Source organism: Chenopodium quinoa, unplaced genomic scaffold (genome assembly GCF_001683475.1).
Source record: "Chenopodium quinoa cultivar QQ74 unplaced genomic scaffold, ASM168347v1, whole genome shotgun sequence".
Taxonomy (NCBI): domain Eukaryota; kingdom Viridiplantae; phylum Streptophyta; class Magnoliopsida; order Caryophyllales; family Amaranthaceae; genus Chenopodium; species Chenopodium quinoa.
In genome coordinates, this window is record NW_018745024.1 from 4,687,913 (window position 1) to 4,712,211 (window position 24,299).

General features: G+C 32.7%; 2 protein-coding genes and 2 long non-coding RNA genes across 4 annotated transcripts; all 4 read right to left on the reverse strand.

Moving 5' to 3' along the window:
* Window positions 1-4,498: 4,498 nt before the first annotated feature.
* On the reverse strand, window positions 4,499-5,446 carry LOC110708848 (protein FAR1-RELATED SEQUENCE 5-like). Its single transcript, XM_021887070.1, has one exon. It carries the CDS (start codon window positions 5,444-5,446, stop codon window positions 4,499-4,501), a length of 948 nt encoding a protein of 315 aa, XP_021742762.1.
* On the reverse strand, window positions 5,137-8,240 carry LOC110708353 (protein FAR1-RELATED SEQUENCE 5-like). Its single transcript, XM_021886468.1, has 3 exons — window positions 7,094-8,240; window positions 6,458-6,771; window positions 5,137-5,924 (listed from the first exon to the last, which is right to left on the reverse strand). Exons 1-3 carry the CDS (start codon window positions 7,682-7,684, stop codon window positions 5,489-5,491), a joined length of 1,341 nt encoding a protein of 446 aa, XP_021742160.1. The 5' UTR covers window positions 7,685-8,240; the 3' UTR covers window positions 5,137-5,488.
* Window positions 8,241-9,416: 1,176 nt separating this feature from the next.
* On the reverse strand, window positions 9,417-10,298 carry LOC110708977. Its single transcript, XR_002508813.1, has 2 exons — window positions 10,015-10,298; window positions 9,417-9,801 (listed from the first exon to the last, which is right to left on the reverse strand). It is a non-coding gene; the product is annotated as an uncharacterized LOC110708977 (long non-coding RNA).
* An 8,472-nt stretch (window positions 10,299-18,770) lies between these two features.
* Window positions 18,771-20,229, reverse strand: LOC110708978. Its single transcript, XR_002508814.1, has 3 exons — window positions 20,201-20,229; window positions 19,983-20,099; window positions 18,771-19,893 (listed from the first exon to the last, which is right to left on the reverse strand). It is a non-coding gene; the product is annotated as an uncharacterized LOC110708978 (long non-coding RNA).
* Between the last annotated feature and the right edge of the window lie 4,070 nt (window positions 20,230-24,299).

Below are 24,299 nucleotides of genomic sequence, written 5' to 3' on the forward strand. Positions count from 1 at the left end.
CACGGAGCAAACTTTTAAGTCGTCTTTCGATGGCTTCTTCATTATTGAATATGAAGGTAAGAGTATATTTTTTTTGTGGCTAGATTAGGTTTTGACGAGATAAGAAAATATGAGTTTAAACCTTATATTTATAGAGGTGATTTATTATTCTTGCACTACAAGAATTATTAAAGCGGTGCCTTAATTTTGATGGGTTAAAATAAGGAATTTTTTTATTATCTTTTAACTTCAAATTATTTCCTTTCTTTTAATGGATAGCATTTAATAAAGAAAGTTCCGATCCCCAACCTAAAGTATGTCCATTTGATATTTAACAAGATAACCTTTCACTATTGATTTAATTTTTGTTTTTACAGATGTATATTTACTGTATATCGAGGGGGTCACTTTTATCAAATTTAGGACCGCTTTTATAAATTTCTGGTTAACTTTTATGAAAAAAATATAAATACTTCATAACGTTTATTTATATCAGGGTAACTTTTATTTATACTTGGGTAACTTTATAATGGATGTACAATATTTTATTGTACATTCAATTTAGTTAAAAATTTGTCTTTATTTTTGAGCTTGTTTGTGTTTAATTCCGTAATATAACGAATTTGGTAAGTCTAATATCTTGGAATTATAACTTGGTTTAATATTTTGAGCTATATATTATACTTCGTACATTTAGGCCCTGTTTGATTCACCTTAATTTTGCTGAAATGAAATTATTTTTACTGAACTGAACTTATTTTTACTGAACTGAACTTAATTTTACTGAACTGAAATTATTTTTACTGAACTGAAATTATTTTTACTGATTTTCTATTATAATTTTTCTTTAAGAAAACTGAATTTTACTGAACTAAATTTATTTTTACTGAACTGAAATTATTTTTATTGAACTGAAATTAATTTTAGTGAACTGAACTTATTTTCACTGAACTGAAATTATTTTTACTCAATATTATTTTTTTAAGGTGAAGAGAACAGGGCCTTAGTATCTTTCATAATTGAGACTGAGGGAAAGCTCAAGAGGTTAAAGCTTTCCTTCCGGTTATGGGTGATTCTGATATCGATTGTCATCACTCGTCACTGTGAATTTGTGGCTCTTTAAACACCATATATATATATATATATATATATATATATATATATATATATATATATATATATATATATATATATAGAAATGAGATCATATGAGACCACATCCCTTATGTGAGAACTCTATAATATGTGAGGACTCATTATAACCGTTGGATCAATTGCATCCAACGACCACAATTAAATCCCGGTCAAACAAAACTCCTGCATTTTTTCTCTCTCCTCCTTCCTCTTTCACACGCTATTTTCTCTATCCTCACTCAATTTCTCTGTTTTCTACTCTCTTTCTCTCTGCTATTCTCTCTGATTTTTCATCACTACTTCTTCAATCTTCATCAATTCTTTGTCAAGGTGAATTTACTGTTTATATTTTCGTGTTTTCAATTAATTTTAGGTCACATTCAGTTACATTCATCGTTGATTTTCGTTTTATTTTCGTTTGATTTTCGTTGATTTCAGCTCACATTGTTTATCAATTTGTGTCGATAATGTTTTACTTTGTTTTTTTCATTGATTTTAGTTTTATTTTCGTTTTTTGAGTAGTTATCAAGTTGATTTTGCCTTATTTTCGTTATTGTCCAGTTTTTTTCGTTTTTTTATACCTAGAAATCACTGATAATTTGTGCTATTATGTTGATTTTAGTTTGATTTTAGGTATTTTATTTATTTTGTGTATTTTAATTTGATTTTCGGTTTACTTTAGTTCTCAATTATGTTTTATTTTCTGGTTTTATCTTATTTTTTGCTTGATTATAGCTTTATTTGAGTAATTATTAGTTGATTTTAGTTTTATTTTTGCTTCATTTGAGTAATTATCTTACATTTTCTTTGTTTCTTTTTTGGAAACCTAGAAGTAATTGCTATGGATTCTGCAAATGCAAATGTTCCTCAAGAAAATACAATGTATGTGTTTCTGCTCATTTTATTTTTATTATTTGAGTTATTATTATTTTTGTTGTTGTTGTACATTAGTTGATGAGTTGTATTTCTTGTATGGGAGTTCTTGTAGATTAGTTGATGAGTTATATTTTTGTGATTAATGGTTCATGGAAGTCTTTGGATAAAAATCATTTGCATTGTGGAGTTGCAGTGATGAGACTCATGGAAACATACATGGGTTGTGCAAAGTGGGATCCTGGTTTGAAGAAAAATAATGTAAGTCTTTCAGATTAGTCTCATTAATAATAAGATGTTTTGGTCTATTTGCTTACTTGTTTATTTCATAAATGAACAAAGAAATGTTTGCTCATTTCACAAATGAGCAATTAATTCTTTGCTCATTTAAGAAATGAGCAATTAACTTTTCGATTATTTGCTAAATGAGCAAGAAATTACTTGCTCATTTATCAAATGAGCAAATAAATGTTTGCTCATTTGACAAATGAGCAAGGATTTACTTGTTCATTTCATAAATGAGCAAGGATTCCTATCAAATGTTTACTTTAATTTTGAGGTCTACGGTCCATTAATCTAGCAATACCTTAGGCCATTGCCTTACAAGTTACAACCGCAACTTGTGGTGTTACTTTTACTGGTCACTGAGGAAACTTGTGATTAGGTTGTTGGACCTTACGCATTTACGCAACTTGATTGATTTTAAATACGTAACGGGTCCATATTTATGCTACTGTATATGGTTTGGCTCATGAGAGAATGATGATTTACATCTGAATTATGGAAAACTTGATGCTTTATTGCTGGAGGGTGTTGTTTGTTAGTGACATTAATGGTTTGGGCATGCACTTTTGTAGAAAAACATGAACTCCTTTGCACTGTAGTTTCTGGAGTAGTTTTTCTTGCCCAAAAAACAGTTTTGCAATAGATTGCAAAACAGAACCTATTTTCATAGTTTGTTACTTCAGTGCCTTCAAATAACCGACAAAATCTTTGTACTCCGACTCATTAAGTTTCTGTTGGACCTGCAAGGTCAAGAGAAAGCATTTGCAGTGAGCATTTATTCCATCTTAGATCATAAACCAAATTGCTCTGAGCCCATTTGTTGTGTAGAGAAAACATGAGAATTCCTGGATATTACCAATGGTTAGCTTGGCCTGCAATAAAGCATGATAAACGATACAAAGAAAATAGGAAATCATCCTTTTCATTGTTGAACTTTCAAAATTCAAGCCTAAAAAAATACACTATTGCTCATTGTTGTGGGTTAATTGAAATTAGTTTGAGCCCTTAATCCTTTTAGTTACTGTCTTATAAATGTTAATTGAAATAAATGTTTGCTCATGTTATTGAAGTCTCCTTAATTGTATAGGGTTTGATTATGTTATTTATTTTGCAGCTGATAATCTTGGCTAAACTTCGTGAAAAGTACACCCTGGGAATAATTACAAGTGAAGTGAACACTATTCAATCTGTTAAAGAAATTGCTCAGAAGAAGAAAAAGCAAAGTAAAGTTTCTGTTGCTGACAAAGAAGAAAATGCTGAAAAAGAAGAGCCCGAAGAAGAAAAAGCAAAAGACTGAAGAAAGCTGAATGTTAGGGAATTAAATAGTTAGTAGTGATGATTTGTCTTTTTTGGTTTAGGAAATTGGGTAAATTAAGATTTTATCTACTTTTAAGTAGTCTTGAATGATGTAAAACTGATTTATAAATAAATTTTACCAACATAAGCCTACCCTTTTTTTATTATAGTGATGATTATATTTGAATTAAAATTCAATCTTTTGTTTGTTTTTACTTCACATACCTTGTTATATACATCCAGTGTTCATTTGAAATATTCGTTCATTTGTTAAATGAGCAAACAGATGCTTGCTCATTAAATGATAGATCAATGAATTCTTGCTCATTTGATAAATGTTCAAAGAATTTCTTGCTCATTTGATAAATGAGTAAAGAAATGTTTGTTCATTTCACAAATAAGCAACTATTTTTGCTCATTTAAGAAATGAGCATTTTCCTTTTTGATTATTTGCTAAATGAGCAAGGAATTACTTGCTCATTTGATGATTGATAAAAGATATGTTTGCTCATTTGACCTTAGGAGAGCTGATTTTGGACCGGGAGATGAAACAAGAGTGCAATTGTTCCAAGTTCATATAATAGCTAATTTTCTCACTTGCCAAATGAGCAAATAATTATTTGCTCATTTGACAAAATGAATAGTTAACTATTTGCTCATTTGATAAATGAGCAAGGAATTATTGCTCATTTGAAAAATGAACAAATATTTAGTCACTCATTTGAATATGTTCTATTTTAAATTCAACAATATTTGCAAAGCATTAAACTATGATTAGTACAAAATTAATAATATATTATTAAATATAAAAATTCAACAAAATCTTATATGTATATAAAAGTACCATTACACTTTTTTTGGACAATTTCTAATATCATGATGACTCAATTCACCACAACTCTACATAATCTCTTCTTTTTTTGGTTTTGTTCTACAACCTTTTCTTTTTCTCCCTTAAGCCTTTTTGCACTTCTACCTCTTGTTTCAACATTTGACATATCAATCTCAGTCGCTTTCTTTTTTGAAGTCTCTTCATTTGATACATGAACTCCAGTCCCTTTATTCTTTGAAACTTTTGGAGGTTTGACAATATTTCAGTTGGCACACTAGCTCCAATCAATAGCTTAATGTCTTGCTCTTTGTTTTTTGCACTTTCAGCTGTTGTTTCATTATTTCTTGCAATCCTCTTTGCTTCCAAATCCTTTCTTATTCCTTGAAGATTTATCACAAGGTCTTGAATATCTTTATCTTTGCCTTCTTCCAAACTTACACAAGTGTGTATCTCTGACCATAAATCATTTAACAATTTTTTCTTGTCTATTATATTAGCACATTGCTCCAACAGGTTTCCTCCCAAGTCAAAAATTTGTTTCTTTAATGCCATAGTAGTCCACATGTGTAGCATATACTGCTCAGGAATGGTTTCAAACCTTTTTGCTTTCCAAACCCAAATCATATATCTACATGGAATTCCTTGCCTATAAAATAGCTTGCAAGAACATGTGGTGTCATAGTTAGTTGGATTAAACACAACATCAAATGTTCTAGTCCGATTTCCTTCACTTACTGTTGCAACTTCCAATTCATTTTCGTTCTTCAATTCATCAAAACCACAAGAAAAACAAGCAATTTCAACCTCGTATTGAAATTCATAAAAGACAGAGTTAGTATATAAATGTGAGGCATGCTTTTTTATCCCTAGTGGTGTTTTGCACTCAAGATATTTGTGCTTTGAATCATTATCATTCTGACCTTGAGTGTGTCTCTGGGCATCAATTGCAGCTTCATATCTCAAGTAAAACTCAACAAGTGACACATGAGGATTGATAAAGGAGCAGAAAAAGTTGTTTTCACTTTTGGATCTTGATGTTGTACGCATTATTTCTCCAAGGAACACACCTCTGAAATAGGACGGAATCCACTAGTCTCTTATCTTGTACATATAACCTAACCACTCATGTTGTTCCAAGTGGTACTCAATCATTACCTTGTTCCACCTTTCTTCAAACTCAGCGGGTTCAATTTCAAGGTGCCAAACGCAAGCACATAATTTTTTTAGGAAACCATTTTCTTCTTGCATGATTGATTTATCCACCTTATCTGGTAACCTTTTCATTATGTGCCACATACAGAACCGATGTTCAGTCTTCTTAAACACACATCTAACAACAATTTTCATTGTTGGATCCTGATCTGTGATCATACAATTAGGTTCATTCCCACCCGTTGCCTTGAGGAATGATCTGAACAACCATTCAAATGACACGATATCTTCCTTTGCTATGAAACTAGCAGCAAAATTAATGCAATTCTTTTGATGGTCAACCCTTGTAAATGGAGTAAACACCATGTTGTACCTGTTTACACATACAAAATAAAGTTTAAATGAGCAAATAATTTAATACTCATTTGAAAAATTATCAAATAATCAATTGCCCATTTGTCAAATGAGCAAATAACTCAATGCTTATTTGTGAAATAAGCAAACAATTCTTTGCTCTTTTGTCAAATGTGCAAATAATTGAATGCTCATGTGTCATATGAGCAAATAACTCAATGCTTATTTGTGAAATAAGCAAACAATTCTTTGCTCTTTTGTCAAATGTGCAAATAATTTAATGCTCATTTGTCATATGAGCAAATAACTCAATGCTCATTTGTGAAATGAGCAAACAATTCAATGCTCATTTGTCAAATGAGCAAATAATTCAATGCTCATTTGTCAAATGAACATGCAATTCAATGCCCATATACATACTCTTATCAAAGAATATTAGACTTATGAGGATATTCAATTTTCACATAGAAGTAATGAGCAATTAAACTAATTTTATTTAAAACAAAGTCATTAATTTAAGCCATAGCTAGTAATAACACATAAATGAATTACCTATTGGTTTGGTATGTGGTATCAAAGGATACCATATCACCAAATAGAGCATAAATCTTTTTACAAAGGGGGTCTGCCCACAATGCTCTACAAAGGCAATAATCTTCATCCATCTCAAAATCAAAGAAAAAAGCGCTCCACATTAGCTTTTTGTTGGTAAAGTTATCCACGAACATTTGAGCATCGCTTCCTTGATTGTATGCTTTTAAATCTCTATGAAATTTTTTGAAATCTTCCTTAGATGCACCAATGTTTTCATATTCTCCAAAAATTTCCTTCATCATTTGAAAAGTTGTAACGGGACCAATATTCACCTATTTAAAGAACAAAACAGTTTATCACATGAGCAAATAATTCAATGCTCATTTTTAAAATGAGCAAACAATTCAATGCTCATTTGTCAAATGAGAAAAAAATTATTTGCCCATTTGTCAAATGAGCAAACAACTTTTATTAGAACATACAGAGAATTCATGAAACATAAGAGAATTTGAAACATAAGAGAATTCATGAAACAATTCAATGCTCATTTGGCAAATGAGCAAAAAATTATTTGCTCATTTGTCAAATGAGCAAACAACTTTTATTAGAACATACAGAGAATTCATGAAACATAAGAGGCTTTGAAAATCGTACCTTAGAATTATTCACAATTATTTTTTTGTGCAATATGTTCATTTTTCTTCCTTCTTTTTGGAAGAGATTGCAACTAGGTGTATAAAGTGGATGCGTATGTCCCTCATGAAATTGTGACACTATGAATTTGTTATCATCACAATGCTTTATGATAATATGTGCCTTGCACCCAACACGAGTAACGAGTCTCTTCCTTTTGATTGAAGTTTTTTCTTCATTGCTTTCTCCTTCGTTGTTATTTAAATCTTTTTCAACAGTAGGCTTTCTTTTCTCTTTGTATCCTTCTTTATTGCATAAGATATACCGTGATTTCAATTCTTTGCTTCTTCTTTGCCTTTTAGTTGTAGATTTTCTTGTGTTGAATCCAGCAGCAAATGCGTATCTTTTATAAAATTCAAGGCCCTCTTCAAGATTATTAAACTTCATCCCTATAGCTGGTTTCAACTCATTGGGGTATATTGGAAGCCATTCTTTTGTTCCTCCAGGAGTGAGCAAAGGTGCTACTTTAGGAGAAACTACTATTGTAGGAGTAGTTGGCACATTTGTGATGGTACTTGATTGACTCTCAACTTGTTCGTTGTTGCTCATCATTTGTGAATATGCACCTCCTTAAACACACTTAAATACACACACACACACACACTCTCTCTCTCTCTCTCTCTCTCTCTCTCTCTCAATAATTAGAACTGAAATCAGATTCTTAAACAAACTTACACACACACAGATATAGATACACACTTACACACACAAACACACACACACACACACAATAATTTTAGAATCTATAATTAGAACTGAAATCAGTTTCTGAAATCAGAACTGCAAGTAGAAAGAGGAGGGGACATGGGGGGTAGGTTTGCTCATTTGTCAAATGAACATGCAATTCAATGCTCACATACATAAACTCTTACACTCACTCACACTCACACTCACACACAGACACACTGTTACACTTACTCACACTCACACAGACACACACATATACATACACAATTCTGTATACTGAGTGTTTTTACCCGAAACACTGAGTACTTATAGATCCTTGAATTACTTATGAATGTAATTAATATTTGCTCATTTTAATTGTAGTTACCTCATTTTAAATGTTCTATTATACATATTTAGGTTTGCTCATTTTAATTTATTTGCTCATTTTAAATTTGATTGAAAATAAAAACATGATAACAGCATTCAATTGAAAATAAAAACCTACTAACAACATAATATGAGCATTCAATTGGAAATTTCAGAACATTTTTTATCATAAGTTTAATATGACGTCATTACAATCACTATCAAGTTTAATATGATATTATTAAAATTTCTATCAAATCAATCAAACCTAAATAATTGATTCAATTCAATCAAATAATTGATGCAATTAAACATTCAATTCGATTAATGTAATTCGAAAATTAACATGTAATTCAATTCGAAAATTAACATGCAATTCCAAAATTTTCAGAGATGTAAAATCAAAATATTTTGAACATTTAGATTAACATGCAATTCAAAATTAAAAGTACGAACAAACCTCAATGATGGATGAAATTGCGACCGTTGAAATTTGCAGAAAGAAACCGTTGAAATTTGCCGAAAGAAGAGCATACTCAGTGAATCGCCATTGATAAGTAAATCGCCATTGATGAGCTTTGATTTGCAGACAGAATAGAGGAGAGAGATAAAGTAGAGGCTGAAGGTTAGTTTGTTAGGCAGGCTTATAATCTCAGCGGTTGGTTTTCATATAATCTAGCGGCGTAGATTTGTCCTCACATAAGGTGTGGGTTCTCACATAAAGGGTGGTTCTCACCGGATCCCGACCCTATATATATATATATATATATATATATATATATATATATATATATATATATATATATATATATATATATATATATATATATATATATATATATATATATATACGGGGTGTTTCCGCTGAAAACAAGATTTATGCTGAAAACAAGGCTTATGCTGAAAACAACAAATCTCAACCATTCATTATTAGTACAAAAGATCAGACAGTTCAAAATCCCCAACCTTACCTATAATCAATTCAACCGTTTTAAAGGTCATTATATACCAAATTAAGGTGATTTTATCTAAATTGACGACATTTATATAGAGTCACTATATATAAAAACAACGTAACTATATCAATTTTGAATTTTTAATGATAATTACATAGAGGTCACTATATATATAAAAAAGGTAATTATATCGAGTTATATTAATTTTGACGACATTTACACATACGTGGGTCACTATATATAAAAATGAGGTAACAATATCAATTTTGACGACGCTTGCACAGAGGTCACTGTACATAAAAATAAGGTAACTTTTTCAATTTGACTCGGCCTATTAATTCAATTAAGTAATACATGAGAGAGATCAAAAGTCACGAAATATAAAAATAAAGGGTATTAAGAAAAAGTCTATGTAGGATTCGAACCTACATCCCATGATTACACGGTGCTCGACCAATTGAGCTTATAGGCTTTCAACATGCCAAAAACGTAGAGGCTTGATTAAAACCGAAACATACATTCGCCTATTCGATAAGGCATGCTGACTGGTACTTTATACGAGTAGATGCAACCACATAGACAAATACATTGTCCTGCAAAGACAGACCGCATCTATACATTTTCTTAGTAGTCAATGCTACCTCCAAGTACTGACCATCAATATGAAAGATACAGTCCCTAGATAAAAGCCGTACAAATTTGTTATGGAATTGTTAGATGCAAAATCAAGCAAAATTAAACAGAATATCGATCAAATCTACTCCTATGAAAATGTATTGAAGTCGAAACTCAAAAATACAAATCACATCGATATTTTCCAAAAAATAAAATAAAAAAAAATGAGCAAAATTAAAAAGAAAATTAAACAAAATTCATAAACGAAAAACTCACTTTTTTATAAGCTAATGACGAAATTGATGAAGATTGAACCAAATTCCTCTATAATTTGATGATGTTCAACATTAATTTTGAATTGGGAAGGAGAAAGAATAGAGGATATGGAGAACGTGAGATGGAGGAGAGAGAAAAATAGAGGAGAGAGATAATGGATGGTCATAAATTAGAAAACAAAACCCAAACGCAGATGTAATTTAATCCGTTAGATTAAAACCAATGGTCTAGAATTCCTGTTTTCAGTTTTCAGCCAAAGACTTGTTTTCACATGATTCACTCCACATATATATATATTTCTTAATTTGGTACTCCGATCCGTATTACTCCGTAATTTAATTTTGTAATACAATATTATGTGTAGATGAGTTGAATAGATGTTACTATATTATTTCATGTATTTTTTTTTTCACTTTAAGCTTTTTATATTTAGCTGTAAGGGATACATGTGTATTTTTCCAAAAAAAGTCAAATATTTACAGAAGTTAATTTGTTAGAGATAAGATATTTGCTCTTACTTGACACTAAAGAATTGAAATAACTTTACTTACTTAAGCTGAAAGATTTTGTTGAAAAAAATATTGACGAAATAACTATTTATTAGAGATCAGATATATTTCAACACTTAATTAAGGATATAATATGCTGCTGTAAAAATAACTTAACTTAATTAAGAAAATAAGATTTTCTTCCAAAAAAAAAACATTTAGGAAAATATGATTCTTTCTAAAAAAAAATAGAAATAAAAAGATATGGAGTATCTTATATTTACTGGTATACTTGCTTTAGTTATCAACTAACTCTTTCCCCGATACTTTAACTTGTGCAAAGAACAAACCTATGCAATTCCCCTAAAATACCCTATTAATATTAGAGTAACTAAAAAACTTCTCATCAATTCATAACTTGTTACCTTTGTTAAAATTAGTTAGTAAAAGTTTTGTGTAGAACGGACACGTGAGTCCGGTCATACAAACAAGAAAAAAAAATTGAAGAATAAAAATCTTAATGCTCAGAATTTAGATAATAATAGTCAGATAATTAATTATAATGGTCAGAAATTAGATTGTAATGGTCATAAATTAGATAATAATGGTTAGATATTAAATTATAATGGTCAGAAATTAGATAATAATAGTCCGACATTACATTACAATGGTCAGAAATTAGATTATAAAAATCAGATTTTAGATAATATTGATAGGTATTAGATAATATTGGTCAGGTATTAAATTATATTGGTCAGGTAAAAAAAAAAACCAAACACCCATCCTATCAACTCCTCCCATGTAGTACCGTCCACCACTCACTGAAGAAATCAAAGAAGAAGGAACTGGCACTGTTAGATTAGGTACTGAAATTGCTTGGAGTAAGATAAAAGTATTACCAGGAAAAGAAGAGTCTTGGAAAATCTTGAGGAATTATGTGTAGAAGCTAGACTATTGAAGTCGTTAGACCATGAAAACATTACGAAGGCTTCCATTATTGGATTGACGATGACCAGAAAGTCGTCAACATGATTATTGAGTATTGTTCTTCCGTAAATCTGACAGACTACAGCAGAGATAATCTTGTAAGAAATACAACGATAAAAAATTGGTGTAGACAGATTTTAATCGCGTTACATTATTTTCATAGTCATAAACCGGACTCACGTGAGTCCGTTCTACACAAAACCTTCTAAATTAGTTAATACTCCGTATTCAACAACCGAACCACCACATTACAATTTCTTACCCACAGTTCCTCAGGGGAACACAAGAAGAAGAGTTCCTCGGGGAAACATAAAAAGAAGAGTTCCTCAGGGGAACACAAAGAGAAGAGTTCCTTAAGGGAACATAAAGAGAAGAAGAGTTCCTCGGGGAAACACAAAAAGAAGAGTTCCTCGAGGGAACACAAAGAGAAGAAGTCTAAATGTTCAAACGTTCTTTTAGACTTTATATGCAGCTCCTAAGAAGCACTATAAGTTGGTTCTTCGAGGAAGGGAACAAGAAGCAGTTCCTCAATGGAACAAACAAAGAGAAGTTCCTTTGAAGGAACTAGAAGCTTTGGAGTAGAAGCTTCATCAGAAAAACATGAAAACGACAGAAAAATAAGAGTATATTTTTCTAAGAATCATGTAAGTATGTTGGACAAGAGAAATTGTTTGGAACAAGCCTAAGGAACTAAATTGGAGCTTTAGTCTAGAAGGAACTAAGTCTGACAGCTTGGAAGGAACTAAGTGACCAGTCAGTTCCTTATGGGTCAGTTAAAGAAAAATAAGTAACGTTCTTTTAATGAATGAGTTTATATTTAGTTATTTTTCTTTAAAAAGTTAAAGTTTTTAAATGTGATAAAATTAGTCTTCGAAAAAGATTTTTACTGTTTTTGGAAAATAAATCTTTGATATTATTTTACAAATAAGATTTTATTTTGTTTTTGGAAAATAAATATCTTAAATATTATTTTACAAAAATATCTTTTTCATCAAATAAGATTTTAACTGCTTACTTTATCTTCTCTCCAAGAAATCAGTTTTCCTGATTTTACTCCACGTTCAACGTTGTGTATAAGACTTTGACTACCACGTTATCACGTTTCTCTACTGCCCAAGTAATTGGCAGTTACCTAAAAATAAGGGAACTGATTGTTAGTGGAGGATTTAGTGGGATTAGTGGTCAAGTCTTATGCATGCTATAAAAGGAGAGTTAATTTTTAGTTTCAATTTGTCTGACTTTAGTGAGTCATTCCAAATTAGCGTATGTCTCAAGTGGAAGAGCAGTAGAAAAGAATTATATTTTCTCTCCACGTTTTTGAGTTAGTTCCTTTAGGTTCCAAGTTCCTTACAAGTCTCAAAGTGTCCAACATATTAGTTTTATATAGTACATCTTTCATATGTATTTGAGAGTTGTTAAAGGGTTTTAGTGAACTCTTGTAATGGGGAATTTATGAGGGTTGAGTGAACTCTTAAATTGGGGTGAGAACTTGAGTGAGTTCTTTGTATTGAGAGAAAGAGAAAGCTTTGAGTGAAGTTTGAGAGAAAGAGAAATATTGAGTTAGGCTTTGAGTGAAGTCTTAAGTTAGAGAGAGAGTTAAAGTGATCAACTGATTGAGGGATTAGTTGATTGGGGAACTCAGGTTCATTGAGGAACTCGATAGAGGCTTAAGTTCCTTATAGGTTGTAACAGAGTCATCAGCCTATTTTAGTGGAATGTTTTGAGTCAAAATCCCTTGGGGTCGAGGTTTTTCACTTCCTATTTGGCCTAGGAAGTTTTCCTCGTAAAATCTCTCTTGCACTATGTAGGGAATAATTTCAAGCGTTAATCCCCTTGCTTGAACCCCACTGTGATCATACACTAAAGTACGGTGGCGTCCAAAGGGAAGGAAGATAGAGCAAAAGGGTCGCCAACAAGTTTTAGGACCTTGTAAACCGTTCACAGGGTGAAGGTTACACCCCTTAACGATCCAAGAGATCGTCAACTCCATAAGGTCTTGAACCAAATAAGGGTTCGGGGATGAAGGTACAAATCTAACCTAAAAGAGATTGAACCTACCCTAATAATAGGCCTCTACTTTATTCTGATCGTATTCATGTGCGCTTTTTGACTAACATACAATCAATAGGATTAACCCTAAACCTGTTTAACTATGTTGGTTGAATATTAATGCACAAATAAAACTATTATTGGCGATCACTTGAATTATAATCAAATTATCCCTAACAAGTTTATCAATTATCTTATTAAGCGTGATTACAAGTACGAATTCCCTTTAAACATGCATAAAAGGCGTGATCAAGCAATAACAATAAAAATATATCAAGCAACATAATAATAAATAATCATAATAAAATTATAATCATGAAATTATAATCATAATCAAAACAATTATAAAAATAATCATGAATCATGTTAAAGCATAATAATAGCAAGATCCTAGGCATGATACTAACAAGATTAATAACAAACCCTAGCATGTCACTAAACAATAAAAATCAAAGCTTTAACCCTAACATGATACTAAAAATCATAAATATTAGGAAGAAGATAGGAAGCATCGTAACAATCATATTTGATATTAAAGTTACCCTAGACATGATACTAGGAATCATAATAACAATCTAAGCATGATTTCTATATCATAATATCAATTAAACCATTAAAGCACTTACTTTGATGCCTCGTACCTCTTTCTAATAACAAATACACGCGTTAGTAACTTCAAGGAAAATAATAAAACAAAAAAATTAAATTTAATAATGAAAATAGAGATTTGGGACCAAACCCTCAGAAATTAAAACCTTTCACGTCTAGGGCGAAGGCAACTTCGAATATGGCTAGGTGTATCTAGATCTAATGAATGCGGAATTTTGTATGTAAAAGCTAGTTTAGAAAAAGAGAGAGAGAGTAATAAAGAAAATCTTGATGAGAATTGGTGAAAACTGTTTAAAACTGGTTTTAAAATGAGAATTGATGAAAACTGGTTTTTGTTGATTAAAACTGGTTATCGAAAACGGAGTTTTTAGCAAGTTATTTATAAAGAATATTAGCCAAAAAGATAAAATATCAAAACAGAGTTCTGGCGCACAAAAAACTGAACCAGAGCCAACGCTGGCTGTTGGCGCCAAGCGCCAACATCAGCGCCAGGCGCTACAGCTGGCGTTTGGCGCTGATTTAGAAAATCACGCGTTTTCTTAAAATCAGATAAAAATTACCGTATAGGAGGATAAAATCGTATTTTCCTCAAAAATGTTCTTTGATTTTAATTAAAACTCTGAAAAGTCAACAAAAGTCAATTTATCAATGCTAATTGAATTAGGAATGAAAAGAACCTTCTAGAAGAATCTAGAAAACTTAAACCATTCCTAATTGCATTAGGAATGATAAATATATATTAGGCCCTCCCCTAGATCATTGGGCCGCATATAAGGCTCAAACCGGGCCCAGTTCAGTAAATTGGCCATAACTTCCTCAATATTCATCGGAATTGGGCTTATAATATATCGTTGGAAAACTCTTGTCAAGCTTCATCCAACTACACTACTATTGGACCCATATCATGGACCAACCAAACTGGATTGACTGTTTTCTTAAAAATAAGTTTTCAAAAACAGAGAGAAGAGAAAAAAAATTAAAACTTTCCGCAATACTAAACTTTCCACACTTTCACTTCATTCAATTATGATTCGACGTGAAAGGTACTCATCACTGGGTTTGGTTTTGGGGAGACACAAATGGGTGTCTACACACTATTTCTCTACTTTCGTTTAGTTTCTTTTATTTCCACAAAAAGTGACTAGAAACCTCCATACTACAATTCACCCCCACTCTTGTAGTATTTCATCTAAATAACACTTCGAGAAAATGTTACCTTTGATGATGATCTACCATGGTTTATGTACGAGTTGACGGGTATGGTTGATGTCTCTACCATCGTCGAGGTTGGCCAATTATGATCTATGATGGAGAATCGTGAATCTTGACAATGATTAGGGTTTAGTTGGAGACTTGTAGGAGAAAAGAAATTATAATAATGTAACGCTACAAAGTTTTAATTAATATCAGTCCCAGTAGTATGTACATGCATGTAGCAACAAGTTATTAGGGTTTACCATCGTCAATAAAAATAATCGTTTTACCTTGAACTATCTCCAATTCGTATTGAGTTTAACAGAAAAGTCCTCTAAACCTTAATCCTCCTCCAATGTTGTCGCTTTTGTGAAGTCTTGGTCTATTTTGCGCCATTCAATATACAATTTGGAATTTGCTTTTTTTTTTTTTTTTAACATAATTAGGAGGGTGAGAATAGGAAAAGTGAGACGTCAAAGGTGAATTGAATTTGTGGAAGAATTTAAGTGGGTGAGCTTGATTAATTGACATTAAGGTCCAGTTTGGCAAAAGTAGTGGCAGCGGTAGCGGGTAGCTTTTAGCGGCCGAGTAGCGGGTAGCTGTTAAGGTAGCGAGTAGCTGTCAGTTAGTAGTGAGTAGAGGTTACCTGTCAAAGCAACGGTTGATAGTATGAGTATTTGGCAAAAGTAGCGGTTGCAATACTAAAATATATCAAAATTTATATAAATATTGTTTAAAAAGTAATAAAAGCTGTCAAACTCTACCCGCTACTTTCAAATGCTACTATTTTTAACGTTTGAGAAAAGCTACCTAAACGCTACCTCTACCGCTAACCGCTACTAGAACCGTTACCTTGCCAAACACTCTCAAATTTTTTCTGGTAACGTTTTGACTAGTCAAAACGCTAACCACTACCACCAAACAGAGCCTAAGGATGAAAGAAAATGCGAAGTAGAAGACATCAAGGAACTGATTGAGAGAAGAGGAAAGAAAAGGAGGAAAAAGGGAAGGATGGTAGTTATTAGTGGGCCCACAATGACGTCATACATGAGTGAATAGTCAATATGGTGGGAAGTTTTAAAGTTTAGGAAAATAGTAGGTGGTAAAATTAAAAAAAATTATGTTGGTGGTAATTACTAAAACACCAACAATAGTTGGCGGTGATTGTTGAAAAATCCAAACTATTATTATTAATCCTTTTTTCTATAAACAATGTCTTGTGAATTCTATAATAGTCGTTTGAAAAATGACTTACACAAGTTTAAAAATATACCATGATAAACGGGTCTGGGCCACACCCGTCACAAGTGTCCACTTTACACGACCCGTCATAAGTTATAATAATAATTTTTTTTTTATTTTTGGAAAAAAAATAAGGATAATTGGAATATTTGTAAATAAAAAATACTAACTATGAACATTGGCACAGCTGTATAGCCTGTATTCGTGAAGTTTGAGTGGGGATCTTACAACTAATGGTAGGGCCTTGGTTTCGAATCCTACCCCAACCCATTATTTTTTTTCCTTTATTCTTATAATGTGAAATTTTTGATATGGTTATATATGTTTTGATGTAACTGCCATATAAAATCTTTTAACATCACTTCTTAAATTATGGCATCGGCTTAATATTTTCCATATGGATACGCCACTACAACCAAGGATGTTCCACCTCAAAACCATACGACAATGAGGGGAGTAGTCCCTTAGCCTTATAAAGTGAATACGACTTTCTCTTTTCTTTAATATGGGATACACATCTCAATATTTCTCTTCACTTTTATACTCTTTCAATGTGGGACAATACTTTCACTCACATAAAATGTGGTGCGTTAAACTTAACTTCCGTAAATGTAATACTCTGTATAACATTGGTATGAATTAGAGGGAGTTGTTTTGACCTTATAGTGAAAATTGAAAAGACATTATTGTTGAATAATTTTGAGAATTAGAGACAAAATTTCAAGTTAATAATTAATTTACTTAGGCAATGGTGTTGTAAATTAATTAATCAAGATTATTAAAGCTAATAACCCATTGAAGAAAAAATAAGGGATTCTCGGTAAAGAGAAGCTCAAATATCGGTTTAGAGAAGCCAAAGTTGATGTCCTCTTGCTGCCCGGTCTGCCGCCCGGTCTGGGTGATGCTCGCCTGACCGGGCGTGAGAGCCGTCAGAAATCTTCACCCTGACCCGCCTGGTCGGGCGGCCGCAGCCCGATCGGGCGCGTGTATAGGCTGTTTGGTGTTTGACGGATTTTTTTCTTCAATATTGTTGGAGGTTTCTTCATGTCGGTTGGTTGCCTTTTGCTTTAATATAATTATGTTCAATGAACATAGGTGGTCAGAAGGTTTTTCAAGTAAGAAAAGGTGCGGTTCCTTATTTTCTTCGTGGGAGCTTAAGGAAAATAATTAGTTCCTTCATTTTTCTTGAAACCATTTTGCAAGTTTAATTATCATCATCATAGATGCACAGACTTATCTACATTGTATTGTAATCATCCTACTTGTGATTACAATTGTTCTTAGTTATATCTCCTGAGTAAATTTCCGTGATACCCGGTTGTAGTATAGGGTCGGCATTATACTTTTGGAAAAGTGATCCCGTTCACGCCTCGAAGAATTTTTACCGTTAATTTTGTTTGCTTTTCTATGTGACCCTTGTTTAAACACAAAATCCTCAACAATCCAAAAGTATAAACTCTACAAAGATGGCAAATGTGAAGGGTATGATGACGAATTTCCAGAAATTAAACAAGTTTAAGGGTGTAGATCTTGGTATGAAGATGGAAACGAAGATGGTGATGTTACTTTTGGGATTACAAGGAAAAGGTTTGATAGAAGGTTTTCTATGATCAAAGTCACTCCATTCAAGTAAGAGGTTTCTTATTTGTGATTAATATATCACTAGTACAAAACTAACCTAAGGTAACACCCAAAAAGTGTTACATAATGTGGTAAAAGTGTTATTATAGACAATAGGTAACACTTTAGTGGGTGATACTTCCGTTCATGTTCCCTAAGGTCTTATGTAATACTTTGGGTAACATATAGTAACACTTTTAAAAGTGCTCCTTTAAACCCCCTTATGTAACACTTTTTTATATTTTTAGTATCATTTTTAAAGTGATACATTTTATTTCTCAAGTAACACTTACTCATCTTTAGTAACATTTTTGGATCATTTAGGAACACTTTATCTAACATTACGTATCACTTTTTCGACCAAATGTATCACCTAGTTGATTATTAGGTAACATTTTTCAATCATCTAGTGACATATTGTAGCACTTTATTCGACATTATGTATCACTTTTTCCATACTACTGTAACACCTTATTAATTAATAGGTAACATTTATTTATTATTATTATTATTATTATTATTATTATTATTACTATTACTATTACTATTACTATTATTACATGTTCAACAACAACGATAGTGAATTTAACATATACGATAAACAATTATTTGAATGTATGTAATTTCATAGTTTGTTTACAAAAATCCATAAACACCAATTTTTTGTTTGAATCGGATAAGTAAAAAAAAAATAAAAATAAAAAAAATAAAATAAAAAAAAACAGAAATAAGTCAGCTTTGGCCTTTAAATTAGACCACCAAATTCTTCCCACTTCTTTGTTTCAAAACTTATTAAAAAAAAAAGAATGGCAATAATGACATTAGCAGGCAGCGCAGCAGTTGACATTGTCCGGACAGAGAAAGCATAAGCAGCAGCTACAAGGAAATATAGCAGTACCAAGGCAGCAAATAGCAGTAACAGCAGACAACGATAGTAGTAGATAGCAGTGACAACAGCATGCATCAACAACATCAGGAAGAAAACAGCAGCATGCCTCAGCAACATTGGGCAGAAAACATGAGCAGAAAGTAGTAACAACTAGCAGCAGAAAGCAGTAACAGGTAGCAGCAGAAAGCAGTAACAGGCGAAGAGCAAAAACAGCAGCAGAAAGCGGAAACAACAACGATGGTAACAACATCAACTACTAGTACTATGTACTTGTATGCAATCACGCTCATGTCATCTGACTTGCTACTCCAATTCTTCATCTTCAACCATTTGATCCTATGTATTTATAAAAGCAACATATATCAGACAACCAGAACAAAAAATAATAATCACATTTAGTGCTTTCTAAAAGTGAATATTTAACCATTACCTCATTTTGTTGTTGTTCAATAGACTGTAAATTAGGAACATGATCTCTAAGTTCTGGAATGGATGACACATTTTCAAGTGATCGAGTCAACGTATCCACCACTTTAGGATCAATTTGCTTGAGCGTCTTCATTAATTCTGCTACTGTTTCTTTCACAATTTTGTCTTTATAAGGCTTTAACAACTCATCGGGAATTATTGGTCTGTTGCTCTTTCCCCTTAGTGAACATATCCCTAGATACTTTTTTTTTTTTTTTTTTTTTTTTTTTTTTTTTTTTTATGGCCAAAGTTATTTGGTTTATTATTCATTACTTCATAGTATGCAAAATCTCCATCAATTTCACTTTGCATTTGGACCTCCTCCATCTTGTCCTATAATGGAAATATAACAAATAAATAACTAGCTAATTTAAAACAAATAATCATATTCCAAAAAGAAAAATGGAGACAACGGGACTTACAATGTTACTTTGGGTGGGCTCATAAGAAGTTTTGTATTGTTTGTCTGCTTTCCTTTTACGACTTTCTTTGTACACGTGTGCTAAGGATGGTGGCTTCTTTTCAACATCTAGTTGTTGCTAAAATAAAAAAAAATACATCCAAATAAGAATTCAATTAAGATTGTTAAATGATAATAGTGAGAACAATAAAAAAAAGGAATAACGGTATAAAAATATACCAATTTATGTTGTTTCCTCGCGAAAGTCATCGGACCCATAGTGTACCTATATATTTGATCTTTACTTATTTCACTTTTATTTGATCTTTACATGCAGGCATAGCACACAGTTCATAGTTTAACATCTTTTATTTTGAGAAGGTAATAAGCAATTGTAATATATATAGCAGATACAAACATTAAACTTTACCTGAACTTGTTCCAAATTAAATTCTAGCAACTCTTTGAAATGCGCTTCTCGAATTGTATTAGGTGGATCGGCCAACCTATCACCGTCATTTTTGTATGGAGTAAAGTTTATTGCCTTTACACTACATTTATATTTACGCCAAAGCCTTCCCACGTATGACAATACACTGCCTTTACCTTCTTCAGGGATAATGAATTTCTTCTGCATTAAGCAAAACATTAAACATTAAAATTAGGGAGCACCAAAAGAAGCACATCTTAACCAAGAAAACTACATTATGCTTTTTATAATAATCTATTTCGAATTGTACTTGTATCAGAATGTATCAGAATTGTACTTGTATTAGAATGTAACATTATTTATCACGCTGACAAGGTAAAGTCGTATCCCCAAATCAAAAGTAATACCTAAATCCTCTAACTAATGCAAATAGTGAAGTAGGGTCGAATCCACAGAGAAACGGGTCTTTCTATTCCTAATTAACTAATATAATCTAGATTATGAAGTAACCAATATTTATATTTGAATAATAAACTAAACTACGGAGATTATGAATAAGGAGAAAATAATATATAAAAGGATCTAGGGCATAGGTTCACCAATAAATAATATTCCAGGGTAGAATATAATAATCATTCATCAATGCATACATCAATCAGATTATAAAGGGCTTTCGCTACGTATTATAATCACACAATTAATTTACCGGTATTAAATCTCATCTTTCGAATCTCGACCTAACCATTTATAAATTAACCTGCCTATTGAAACTAGACCTAAACATCAATTCTCATTTGTCGAATCTCGAATCAATATTGTCAAACTCATGCATAAAAGATCAGGCCTAATCTAGTCACAGAGCATTAAATCAATCAATAGGAAATTAATCTAGCATTGATAATTAACAACAATAAATTACCCCTTCATATTATTTATGGATCCCCATAAGCCTTAGAAAGAAAACTACTCACACATAATAGAAACTAAACCAATCAAAGAAATAAAGCAAGGCATGATCAAAGGAATAAAATAAACAACTAAGATTAAGAGAAGAGAAATAGTTACCCAACAAATCTGGAATTAAGAATGGATTAAGAACAAAAGTATAAGAGAGAAAATCTAAGAAAACAATTAAGAGAGTAAAGAAAGAGTAAAGAGTGAGAGAGAGAGAGAGAGAGAGAGAGAGAAAGAGAGAGAGACCCTAAAATCGTATTACGGAGGAGTATTTATACTCTGTACAAATCCTAAACTGAAACAAACTAAAACAATGAAATCGTCTCCTAACAATTACACGCGCCCGGTTGGGCGAGGCACCGCCCGATCAGGCGCGCCTTTTTGCTCTTCAGGTAAACTCTCGCGCCCAGCCGGGTGCGTCACCGGGCGCCGACCTTAGCTTCTCCCGCCCGGCCGGGTGCGCCTCCGGGCGCCAGCCTCTTTGGCCGGGCGGCTCTCTTGGGCCACTAATTAGACTACGATTGGGCTTCAATTCTTCGGGTCAATCTGGGTTTCCTCTTCGGGTCTTGAATACTCGGTCCAAATGCCTCGGTATCACCTATACCGAGCCCTTAATCACCGGTTCGATGGCTCTAACCAGTCCTGGGCTATAAAATCTGGTCGTACTTCTCCAGTGTTCGTGATTGCTCCAAAATATCTCGGGAAAATACTCCAAAAGTGTAAATCCCTGCAAAAGTCAACCAAATCTACGAAAACACTAGAAAACACCAATTAGTAATAAAATTGGCTCTAAAGAGCCAAAAACACTATTAATTATGACCAAGGGACGGGGGTAAAATACTATATAAAATAGACACATCAAACTCCCCCAAGCCAAACCTTTGCTTGTCCCTAAGCAAAGATCTCATCAATGAATCAATAAATATGCTTCACCCCAAAAAATAAAAATCAAGCACAAACGATTCAGGATAAATCAAATAAACATGCTTCAAAATCAACCAATCAAATCCATCCAATTACCTATCTTCCCTAACAATTGTCAAATAGAGCAAACCACAAGAGCATATAGAATTCAAGACTAGTGCTCACACACTCAACTCTCATTTATGTGGCGAGTAAAAGTTGTACTCGATCGCTCTCCATCCAACCCCTTTATGTGAACAATGCCCTCCCACTCACACTCCCGTGTGTATAAAACAATGAACGCTCAACCTACTAGTCGACTCGAAATATGTCAAATCATAACTTGCATTGATAAACAACACTTTCACATTCATACAATTCTATGCACAAAGGTCGGAAGGTCTTTAAAGCTTGTAATGTAAGGCTAGGGTAAAGGGTAGGAATCATTTGGGAACAAGTGAGAGAAAAGCTATGCTTAAGGGAGAAAATCCTAATAAAACCCATGATCAAAATAAATAACGATCAACATATCCTACATAACCAACTCTAACAAAAATCCACCAAACATACTCCAATCATAATAAACAATCCCAACACTTACAATTTCACTCATAAAAATATAATAATGAAGAAGTGGAGTGAATAAACAAACTTTATTTTCAAACTTGAATTTTTCATTGAATCTCTATTATTTTTCCTTTTGAATCAACCTCCAACTAGAACATTTGAACATTGAACATTTTTTTCTTTTTTTTCTCTGTTGAAGTTCACTTATTTTTTTCTTTTTCTTTTTTTTTTCCTTGAATTTCTCTTTTTTCATAACATCATGATTTTTTTTCCAAGAAAATATAACTCTCAAACTCATCAAAAATAAACATGGTAAAAAACAAAACAACTTCTCAAAAACCCACCCAGATTGTGCAAATAATAAGCACACTACAAACTCCCTCACCTCACTCACTAATAGTTCCTCCAAGCCAAGCTTGGGACTAGTAACCAATGGGGCAAAATAGGCTTGTAATGTGGCTAATAAAACAACAAAAATTCAAGGCAACAACATCGGTATCAAGAAGGGAACAAATGTATCTACAATCATCTGGAGGCTACCTAAAAGAATGAACGCCTTCGTCCTCCTCAATGTGCATAATAATGAATCATATAAATATTACTTATAGTAGCAAACCAATACTCAAATTCATTGACATACCAGGAACTAACACACATTCCTAATCAAATCAACTAGTCAAGCACTATATTCACAAGTAGTTGGACAAATTGACGCATGTTAAGATTTCAAGGCAATCAAACATCAAATCATGATCAACTAATCCACAATGCTTATCATCATATACCAAGAATCAAAATAATTTTCTTAAGTAAGGGGCACAGGGAAGCATGATTTACAATTTATTGGAACGTATTTTTGGATTTTTTTTTTAATTTTTTTTTTGTATTTTTCATATATAAGAAAGCAATAAAACTAACCTAGAAAGCAATAAATATATCCTAAGAAAACACACCAAAAATAAAAGAAAAGAGAAAAAGAAAGATACCAAATCCAAAATCAACCCCAAGACAGAATCAGACAATGTCCTCATTGGATCAGGAACTAGCCCAACATAGCTAGTCCTGATCATCCTCATCCATCGAGCCAAAACTTGCACCTCCACTGCCACCTGTACCACCTAGAAGAGCTACACCAAAATAATCAGCATGAAAACTCCCCCCCCCCCCCGCCGGTCCCCCGAAAGGAATGTCCTGGCCATACCCATGGAAGGAAGAATAGTCAGTGTAAATACCATGGGCAGTGGGATCCCTATCGTATCCCTGGGGTGGAGGCTGAAACCAGTCAGGGTGAATAGCGTCGTCGGGAATGTTGCCCTGACGAGCATAATCATCGTACATAGGGTAGAGAGCTCTACCCTGGTTCCTCTCCAGGTACCCTAACCTCTGGTCTATAGAGCCTACCATCCTCCTAAGGTCAGTATGGGAATGCTCGATACGTCCTAAGGCCTGACCTATACTCTGAAGGTCCCAAACTGGGTCAGAGTC